Genomic DNA, 11,100 nt, shown 5'->3' on the forward strand with positions numbered 1-11,100 from the left:
AAGCTTGTAAAAATATTTGATCTCTTTCATGTTTAATGGAGTTTTATTTTAATATAATATCAATGCTTGAATCTAAAGGAATAACCCATTTGAATTCTAGACTTTAGAGAATAAAATTGGGAACACGTGAATCTAATCATTATTTTTCGTGCAGTTGTTTCATTGACTTTTCGGTACAGTGCCTGTTACATTCATAGGAAATAAGTCATGAAATTCTGATTGCATTGCCTTCTGGCTATCTAGATAAATTAACAATCTAATATTAATTAATGGCCAAAATCCAATTACAGAATTACCCTCACCCTTTCTTTTCTATTGAATATCATTTATACACAAAAAATCACTCATATATAGGATTTTGTTTGCCAAATATTTTAAGGTTGTTTGGTGAAAAGTAGTACTTCAGCACTCGTGGCTTTCATGAAAATCCTTTAGTTGAACACTTCCACAGCAGTTTCTACAAAGCTGCCCTATGAGCAACTAAACGGGTCGAATGAGTAACGTAGATTGTACTTGTTAAAATCGAATGCCAGACATGTAGTAACCATGTCCAGTGCATCGACAAAATTTTGATACGAACAGTCTTGATGTTAGTTCTCCTTGTTGTCAACAATGTCGTGTCGAAACTTGCCATTCCTACATGAGTATGAACCGCACGTTCTCTTGAGAACACGAACATATTGCATACAGAATGCAATTTGACTTGCGTATCAAACGCATGTTTTCCCATTGCGTTTGGTCACACCATCCACCACCCAGTGCATCCTGCATAAGTTTCAGTGCTTAGATGCTACTGAATTTTTTCGCCCCTCTTTTCCCACCTCACAGAAGTCAAATCACTTTTAGCCTCCAACAGATTTCATTTAAGTATTATAGAGATCTCGGTGATATGAGATGTACCGGCATGGCTGAGGAAGCTGATACAAAACGATGCAGGACACGAAAATATGAAACTGAAACTATTGGAATTATATACAAAGGAAGGGATACATATGTTCTCTTACATAACCCAAAACTCGACTCATGGTGCAGAGTTTCCGAACACCTAATGGTCAGTTTGTTAAATGTTAGTGTGTGGTTCTGTGTATATGTGCCTGGGCTAACCTGATAAATCATGTACCGAACCGCAATGCAGATGGTGCAGTTTCCCCACATTGTCGACCTAAAAAATCTATGGCATGGAGGTCAAACATGGCTTGCTCTTCGTTGGAATGGCTTCTGCTTTTTATTTTTTTCTCTTTCTACAAAATCTGCTGATTCACTAACTGGCAAAGTTAGACGCGCACTCAAAATCCATGGATGCAATTAGCTTCGGCAGCAAACAGTTCATGAGCCTCTTTAGTCCCCAGAAGAACGAGTGCTCGGGTGTTGCTCTCTGTCCATGCCACTCAAAGGCAGAATCTGAACTTGTAGAAAGCCAAAGTATTACTGAAACTGCACCATCATCAAATCAAGAACCAACTCTGCACGAAGAAGCTCCAGATGAGTTGCTGAAGTCCAAAAGTATTATTGATGTGTTGTCCTTTGTTCGAAGATTTCTAGCTTCGCTTAGCAAAGAATTGGCTATCTTGTCTGCCACATCCTCCCTCTCCGCAGAGTATCTCTCCATGGTCTATGAAGTTCAATATTTCACGACATTTAGAATAGATCTAAAAGGCACATTGCCCATGCATAAGGCAAGCAAAAGAGTAGAGCAAAGATGAAAGGGGAAACCTGGAGCACTAGCTGAACTGACTTCTTCATACTAATAACGTCCCATAAGCCATCACTGCAGTTATTGAAAAATCAAGGCTTATTAGAGAAGTTATAGGAACAACTGCGAAGAAAACACGAGATCGCTAAATTTGGAAAGCCAAGAGGCGCTTTCCAGGATCTCAATGATGAAGCTATGTCCAAAAGGATAGTTTATGATAAATCAGCTGAATTAAGAAGCACGAATCTCTGATAAACCTATTGTATTCAGGGAAATATTTGTCAAGCAATTTCGAGAGATCCAAAGATGCTAAAAAATAACAAACTAAGGCAGCTTTTAAGTTAGAGGAATACCTTGCCATTAGTGCAAAGGCCCTGTTTGCTTTGTCAATATGTACAACTTGACTTATGTAAGGCTCTGAGCTGAATCTTCCATCCTGTTGTTTAAGAAATTTGTCCCCAAGCATTCGAGCAAGGTTTAATCCTGACATGTCAAATGGAAAGGCAGGGAGTAATGTCATGAGCACCAATCAAGAAATACACAACCATGCCCAACTCAGACGAAAGATTTACCACAGAGACGTGTTTCCCCATCCTTCAGTGCTTCTCCTATCTCTTTAATTCGAAGTCTTTCAGAATAACTAGTGACTCTATGATCTTCTGTCATCTTAATCAGATTCCCATCAATACTGTAAAGACAAAAACAATTATCATATGAATGAGGACCCATATGAAGAAACTACTTGCATACCCATGCTATGCATGGATTTAATTACCTGTTTGTTAGAACAATTATGAGAGATTCTAAAAAAGTTATTTTAAGGACTATACAAATTACTCTTTTCTAAATTCTATGAAATTCAAGAGCTCAGCAAGAACAAAGAATGCAAAAGTTTTCTACAAAATAGCCCTTTTAACACCATTTGAATATTTCTCTCATAGAATCTAAAAGAATTATTTTGAGGACAACGAAATTCAAGAGCTTAGTAAGGGCCTGTTTGTTAAAAGTGTTTTTGTTCCCCGGAACAAAAATTTCTCTTCTTTTGTTCCAGGGAACAAAAAAACAATAGAAATACTTAGTAAAACTTTTATTCTTGGGAACAAAAAATCTATATTTTTGTTCCCGGAAATAGGTTTGGAATAGAAACAAGAAGTAGAAAAAAGTAGCTTCTTATTCTTGGGAACAATTTATAAAAACAAATTTTCTCTCTCCTCTATTTTTCTTCTCTTTATTTTCTTCTTCTTCTTCTTCCTTTTTGGCCGGGCGCCGGCGCTGGCATCCGGGCAGACAAGGGCCAGCAACCTCGCCGAAGCATCACCGACCCCTAGAGACGCCAAGCCACGGTAAAGCTCAACCTCGCCAAGCCACCGCTAGGCGACGCCGTCTTGGCGGTGGCCCGGCGAGGCCAACCTCGCACTGCCTAGGCGAGGTCGAGCCTCCCTAGTGGCCTGGCGAGGCTCGCCTAGCCACCAAGGCCACCGGCGAGACTCCAGCAAGTTCACCGGCCCTCGCCCTGGTCCGGTGAGGCTCGCCAGACCTCGCCCAACCGGTCGTCGACAGCTAGTGACCAGCCATAAAGAGGATAAAGGAGAGAAAAGAAAAAGGAAAATATAATAAAAATATTAAAAAATTAAAAGAAACAATAAAATTATACAATTTTACCAAACGCATTTTTTCCTAAGAATAAAAATTTTATTGAATTACCAAGTGCGTTCTTATACTCAAAAATTGTTCCTTGGAATAAAAGCATTACCAAACGCGCCCTAAAAACCAAAAATGCAATTTTTTTCTCCAAAATAGCCCTTTTAACACCTCTTGAATACTCCTCTCATTAAGGAGATGAATAATCATTCTTTTATCGAATAAAAAAATTAAAGGACTTATTGAAGAAAAAGGTCTAAAATTTTTCTTCAATATCATTTATTAATTTACGATAGAAGACTACGCTAATTAACAAATCTAATTGCGTGGACTCAGATTATCCATAAATCTCTCCTGTAAGGAGTGTCGACCAGAAGTCATGCTAACATAAGAGCATGTTGAAATGATAATATCACTTCAACATCTCATGATCATTACGTAATTATCCAAAGATCACAGATAGATTTCACCGTCACAGGCTAAACTCTTGATCACAATATCAGAAGCTTATAATTACATGGTAAGAAAATAAAAGGGAAACTCATGATAGGCAAATTGTCAAATTGTTACTTCCCAGTTTGCTTCTTAAGATGAGAGGACCGTGTGCCATCCCTCTTCCATTAAAGGACAAGGCCAAGACTATGTCCTTGCAAAGTTGCATAAAAATAGAAGCAAAGGACCTTATGAAATGAACTGCAGAACCACTATTGTAGAGTGAGGACATACTCTATGACACAAGCTGAGTCTCCGACATTTGCGCACTGAGCAAAAAACCTTTGCTCGCCATCAGCCCAAATGAGAAGCACAGTTGCTGTACAACCCTGCAAGATACAAATCATCAATAACATTATTGAGGCTAGCAGAAACAGATAGCCAAGTAAGAGATAAGTGACAACTAATGTCGAAAAAAATCCTTCTCTTTATACTATTCAGATGCACAAGAATAAGACAAGGGATGGTTCTAGGCAGGAGTACAACTCATTATCATGAAAAGGGCAAGAGACAACTAATCAGTAAAATCAGATGCAAATTGATAATTTATATGCAACAGAAGAAAACAAAAATTGAACAGAACAATGATACAGAAGGCAATAAACTATGAAAAGAAAGGGGGCAGAAACCTCATAGTAGTGATTCATGCATTCCTCGGTTTGTGAGAATGCATTACGAAGAACATGTGATGCATCATTGAGTGACAACACCCTTTCTCTGTTCAGTGAATCTGATAATAGAGTAGCGACCATCTCTGGCAACAATCTGCAGGTTGTAACTAATATGATTATTGTAATATTTGATGCGGTGTATGCAATGCTAAGTCAAAACTGAAAATAGTTGCGAGTAGCTACACTGTTAGAAACTCCAAAATGCTCAGCAAAGCAATAAATATGCACTATGAGCAGGTTCTCAGTGGCATTACACATAAGAAATGGATTCTAAAAAGACCTTGTTTTTTAATTGATCATCCTGTAACACAGTTGCTAACTGCTTTTGTCAGGAACAAGTCAAGTGCTGTCTTTTAGACAAACCAACAGAAGACAAACGAGACAGATATTAAATATCCTAAGGAAGGATGAGAATGTAGCACGTCAAAGGGCAAAGGGTGAGAAAGCATCCCATCGATGCACTTATTTCAGTCATTTTAATTGGTTCAGTGTGAAACCATATTAAGGTGTTGAAGTGATAAATTATAGAGATTCGGCACATGAATGGCCTAATGAATTGAAGCCATTGCTGAATGCGGTATTTAATTCATTTTGTCCCAGAAGTTTAATTTTCAATTTTATTCTACCTACTTTAAACATATCCAGGTCAACGGCACCAAAAATTTTCGATTTGATTCAGTTAAAATTTCAAGAAAAGACTCAAATTTAGTTCAACAACAAAAATTTGTTTATGAATGAAAATAACTATCATCCAACATGGGCACATTGTCTAACATCAACAAGGAAACAATATTTATCTGTGTATTGACATAGCATTTCTTTTTGAGTGTTTTATAAGCATGTTGATCATGCCAGGTCGTGAAACAAAGCAAAGTAACAAAATGGAGATGACAGAGAATAACTACTGACTTGCTAGCAGATTTTGCAGCCCCAACTCCACCATGTCCATCACAGATACCAAAAAGTCCAAACTGCAAGTTGACCAATATAACAATGACCAGGCTTCAGATAACATTCAGTCAGACTTTTCCATGCTAAACTGTAGCATCTGCAAACCTGATCAAGTCCAGGAAGAGGCCACTGGTAATAATAGACATCCTCCATGGGAAGCTTCTTTGCTCCACGACGCAAAGACATTGGATCACATGCCATACCAACTCCAAAAGGGACACGATACTCAGCTTGGGATGTTATTCGGACCTGTCAATGAAACAGGTATTAAGTACAAAAGAAGCTGCAGATGCAAAACCAGTCAAGTCTTAACAACAAAGATACAGATTTAGATCCTCCAATGGTTCCCAGAATAATCTAGTCATCATCAGAGCATTAAAAAAAAATTATCAACAGAATCACGTGATCAAGCTTGGAGCTGATTAATGACATTCAAATTAGTCTCCTTAAGAGAGAGGCTGACTTTATTCTTCATAAGAGGTACCTCAAGTTTAGAATCTTATTTAGCTAATGCAAGTATCCAGGCAGAGAGATATAATAGAAACCATAAATTGCTAATGAGGAAAAAAGAGTAAAACAAAATGAAGAACTTATTAACTAGTAGTTAACTGATAAAGCAAATGAATATGCTAAGACATCTCATGTAAACAATTCCTCCTCCTAGAAGACTAAGTTCTTAGGATGATGATTAGGCAGGTGCAATCAATATAACTTGACAAAAGAAGAACATAGACTTACATATACATTGGATGTTGTACCCAAGGTAATTATGTCTCCACTGGCAAGTTCAATAGGATCACCTCTGAGTCTCCTTCCAGTGTCAGGATGGTTGATAGGTTGAGAATTCAACAGTGTGCCGTTTAAGCTACCCAAGTCTATCAACTCCCACTTTAGATTCTGAAACACCATTTCAAGCCATAAAAGTATTGTGCACATGAGCAACTGGATACTTGGGTATCAAGAAAAAAAGGAGAAGCAATAAGGTTTCTTACATTCAAATTCCAGTTTATCATTGCATGTCTTCCTGACACCTCAGAATCTTTCAGCAGTAAATCACTTGGTGAAACCCTTCCTAGGGTTAGAGGAAGCTTAGAAGTATCAGTTGATCGTATAGAGAAGCATGTCCCTTGAGAAGGGCCCGAGATAACCTCCAAGGTAAGGCAGCTTCCTGCACTTCTAAAAGAGAAATATGATGATTTGTTTTACAATTTCAGCTGCATGAATCAGATAATAGCGACGAGCTTTCTTGGAGAGAGGAAGATTTATTACTTTGTTGGTTGAAATCCTTGCTTGCATGCTCAAAAATCCTATCTCCATCCAAAGGGCTTTTTGAGACAGGGCTTAACTCTTCCTTTCTATTGCGTTTTTGCTCTTCAAAAGAGAGGTTAGATCCCAATGAACGCTTAAGTGTCTGACCAAGATAAGCATCTTCCAGTGGCTCAGTAACAACATCTAAAATCACAGTAGACCCTACAAGGTGAAAATTAAAATTTCACTAAGCAAACAGAATCACTTCTTGGTAGCTTTCATAGGGAAAAGAAGCATGGCAGGCAAAGATGATGGAATGAGATAAGGAACCTTGATCAAAGCCAGGAGATGAGGAGGGAACCCTCGGTTTGTGAACAAGTCCTTCAATTCGAGGTGAAGACAAATACTCTTCCGGTTGAAGACGTGATCCTTCAAGGTCACAACTTCTTGTTGGTTCATAGCTCTGACCTTGACCTGCACTGGCATCATCCGATACAAGGGGCCTCTCTAGATCGTCAACCTACAAGATCACTTTTCTTTAGTACATAAACAGCATGGAAATGAGATTCCACAACAATCAGCCCATCAGTGCGCACAACTTTAAGGTCTCGTTGGAAGGCACATTCTGCCTACCCACAAGAAAGTCCATATGAAAATAAGAACAGTATGCCGATCAATGATAGATAAGGAAGTTAATAACTAGCCAGATGCGAAAAAATAACAAATTTGTTTTCCAGTTGACGACATTATCTAACGCATGCCCCAAAAAGGAATTTATTTGTCAACACGATGCAGATACCTCTACGAATGTGGGCATTAATAGAAAGAACAACCCTAATTAGGCATGACGGCCGCACGAATAGAGGCTCCCATCATAACAGAATGGCCTTTTCAGGTAAGTCAATTCACAAGCTGGATTCATAAATCGACGTCCGCATCGCAGTAAAAGCAATTTCATATCAACATACTTCTAAGCTCCATAAAAAGAGAAGCTAAAGCCGGAGCTTTTTAGCAATAAAAATCCATTAAAGCCGAATACTTGGAGCCGGGGGGGCGACACACTGTATAGAACAGTAAGACGCGAAAACCGTTACAAGACAGATTCGCCACCAAAAACACACACCGATCAATCGAAAGCCAAACCATTTCCACCACCACAACTTCACCAGCAGCTCCAACTTGACAAGCACCCAAAATCCAAACATCAAAAAAATGCCAAAACTAATCCCCCCCCCAAGACACGCGCACAACAAGCCGCGTAATCCCGAATCCCAGGAGCTCGCCCGAGCAAAGATACGAGCCCGAAAACCCTAACGACCCAATGCAACAGAGATCTAAGCAAAAACGCCACAACCAACCAATGCGATCGAAAAGGAAACCCCAAAAAAAGAAAAAAAGAAAAAAAGAAAGGGGAACCGAATCGCCGATCGATGCGGCGGGGCGCCCCGAATCCGGCAGCGGCGACGACGACCCTCCCCAGCGTATTTCCGGAACCCAAATCTTGAGAGAGAGAGAGAGAGAGAGAAGAGAGAGAGAGAGAGAGAGAAGGGAAGAGAAGCGGGGGACCGGACCTTGAGGGCGGTCCGATCGAGGGAGGCGGGGCGGAGGAAGCGCCATGGCTTGCAGGCAAAGACGATGACGAGGAGGATGAGGAGAAGCATAAGGAGGAGACCTACACATAATAATCCCACCACGTTTATCCCGGAAATGCTCATCGCCATCATCGTCATCCCGAACCACCCTCTTCCCCCTTCTTCCCCCCCTTCCTTCCTCCCCTCTCTCTCTATCTCTTTCTCTCTCCTCCTCCTCTCCTCCCCTGCAAAAACTGACTCTCGCTCACTGGGACGCGGATTCGCGACAACCTCGCTTTGAAATGGTCGCATCCATTTTCACTTCTAGATTGACATCCCCCATTTCCCCGTTTCCCCCTATATCATAATATAAACATATATATATATATATATATATATATTATATAATATACTGATAATAATAATAATAATAATAATAATAATAATGTTTTTTTTTCCTGCCCTCATTAGTATAAGTGCAATTCATTGTTTGGCTTCATTTTTCTTTTTTCCGGGGTTTCTACTTTCTTAGAAGCTGGTGTTGGATCGAAATTATTGAAGCATATAATGTCGAAGTTGAGCACAATGTGTGTATAAAATAGATCGATCTTGATATACTCGATGAAAATATGGGATTTCTCGATTTTTTGAAACTTTGTTTGTGGGTTTTTATTTTCTTAAAGGCTCGATGTTAGAACGACCTAATTTTAATATGAAATGACACGGCTAAACATGTTTATTGAAGTATAAATGTCAAAATTGGGTGCGATCTGAATATAAAATATATAATTCTTAATTCTACTTTGTTAGATATTTGTGTTAGGGTTACTGTCTTTAACATGAAATCGATGCAATTAATTGAATTTATTGAAGTGTATATTGTCGAAATCGAGCGCAACGTGATTACAAAATATATAATTATTAATATACTCAATAAAAATATTGGATTTTGCAATTTTTCAGGTAATTTGTTTGTGGGCTTCTCTTTCTTAGAAGCTCGATGATAGGGCGACTATTCTTAATATAAAATGACATGATTATTGATAGGGTGACTTTCTTAATATAAAATGACATGATTAATGAAGCATATAATGTGAATTTCAAATGATCATGCTTGTTATACTCAATGAAAATATTATATCCTTCACTAATATGATAATATGAATCACAGGTAATATATGAATAAGGATTATTGTGTCTGTTTTTATGTATTTATTTATTTAGGTGTTGGGTGGATGGGGAGTGACATAGGACAAGTGATGGTGTAGATTTGAGTATAGTTAAAGGTTAGGTAGAAGATTGCATGCATGTACGTCTTTTCGGGTGTGCATAATATATGGTAGGTGGGTTGGAGAAAATGATGTCGAAAGGGGGTTGGGTACATGGCATGGATCAAGGGGGTGGATATTCTAGACTATGCTTTTCCAATGATTTTTGCCCACAATTCAACATGGGGAAACATCGATGGTGATGGTTTACTTGATTCATTATTAGGGCTTGCACAAGTGATTTTGATTAGAAGATTAATTATGGGTTTCGGGTTAAGATGGCGAGATTAGATGATTGTCGAATTCTTTAATTCCCGAGATTTTATTGTATACCAACACGTATTGTACGAGCTGTAGGAAGGAGCCGCGCAGATTGGAGCACACGCATACCCCAATAGATCTACAGTTCTAGAGAGATGCATTTTTATTTTGTCCTTATTGTAGTTTTACATTGTCACAATATTTTGCGACCATGTAATTAATGCTAGGGAAAATTTCAAATAAAAATCCAAAATAAATCTATTTTCTCAAATAAAGATCCAAAGTGAACTTTGTATCATATAAGAATAAAAAATGGACACATTGTTTCAAATAAGAACCCAAAGTGAATTTTGTGTCAAATAAGGATCCGGAGTGATCAAGTTAATCTCTATTGAGGACTTTAGTTCATCGATAGACATTTTCCGGCGATTAAAATAGGGCAATTTTGTCGAAATTTGTGATTGGTAAAAGGGAAAATTATAAATTAATAAAGTTTAAATTATTAATTTAGATGTTTACGTTTTCTTCTTTCTTCTCCCCCTGCTACTCCTCAACCAAATCACTGCCTAATGATTGTCACGACTCAATTCTCGTCGCTCCTCGCCTTGCTCAATTGGCGGAGAATTTGGGTCTCCACAAACAAAGAAAGAAGCATTTGGTTTTCTTCTTGTTTTTGAATCCGTGCCTCAACTAGCGGAGAATTTGGGTCTTTGACTTTGCGGAGGATGGGTACAAGGAATGGGGAGAACTTCGGTCTTTGACTTTGCAAAGGATGGGTACAAGGAACAGTGTAAGGGTTTTTTTGTTTATGTTTTAGGATTTGTTAATTTTCCCTATATTTTTTTTTTGGACAAAATTGCCCAAACTCCGGTGGTCGGAAATGTCACATGCTTGATAGGTGGCAAATATTTGGCTAATCAGCAAGTTCGGGTTCTTATTTGGAATTGATTTAACCATTTCAAGTCATTATTTAAGATAACGGGTCAACTTTATGTCTTAATCGATACAAAGTTCATTTCGAGTCATTATTTAAAAAATTGGTCAACTTTGGGTCCTTATTTGAAATTTTCTCTTAATACCATATATGAAAATGTAATCTTTTATGGAGGTTGCGTGTGTTATATCGAGTAACATAATATTATATATAATCGTGGCAAATTATTTTTCTTGGTGAAAATTTTTCAAGATAATATAAGGTATTGATAGAGTATCCTAGAAATTATGGAACCAATCAAGATGGTAGGGATTGTGATTGCAAGTGACGGGATTATAGAGTTTCTTTCATTACCATTGATTTTATTCAC

General features: G+C 38.2%; 1 protein-coding gene across 2 annotated transcripts; it reads right to left on the bottom strand.

Annotated features, from left to right (window-relative positions):
• Positions 1 to 946: 946 nt before the first annotated feature.
• On the bottom strand, positions 947 to 8,589 carry LOC104417390 (protein phosphatase 2C 70). 2 transcript variants are annotated; one of them, XM_039300781.1, is made up of 13 exons: positions 8,268 to 8,589; positions 7,027 to 7,216; positions 6,718 to 6,918; positions 6,441 to 6,616; positions 6,187 to 6,345; positions 5,554 to 5,697; positions 5,407 to 5,468; positions 4,456 to 4,591; positions 4,061 to 4,155; positions 2,266 to 2,381; positions 2,047 to 2,176; positions 1,714 to 1,768; positions 947 to 1,612 (listed from the first exon to the last, which is right to left on the bottom strand). In XM_039300781.1, exons 1-13 carry the CDS (start codon positions 8,577 to 8,579, stop codon positions 1,451 to 1,453), a joined length of 1,938 nt encoding a protein of 645 aa, XP_039156715.1. In that variant the 5' UTR covers positions 8,580 to 8,589; the 3' UTR covers positions 947 to 1,450. The 2 variants fall into 2 exon arrangements, with proteins under 2 accessions (XP_039156715.1, XP_039156716.1); XM_039300782.1 differs by having other exon boundaries at positions 1,311 to 1,612; positions 8,373 to 8,589.
• Positions 8,590 to 11,100: the final 2,511 nt, after the last annotated feature.

The sequence above is a fragment of the Eucalyptus grandis genome, chromosome 8 (genome assembly GCF_016545825.1).
Source record: "Eucalyptus grandis isolate ANBG69807.140 chromosome 8, ASM1654582v1, whole genome shotgun sequence".
In the NCBI taxonomy this organism is placed as follows: Eukaryota; Viridiplantae; Streptophyta; class Magnoliopsida; order Myrtales; family Myrtaceae; genus Eucalyptus; species Eucalyptus grandis.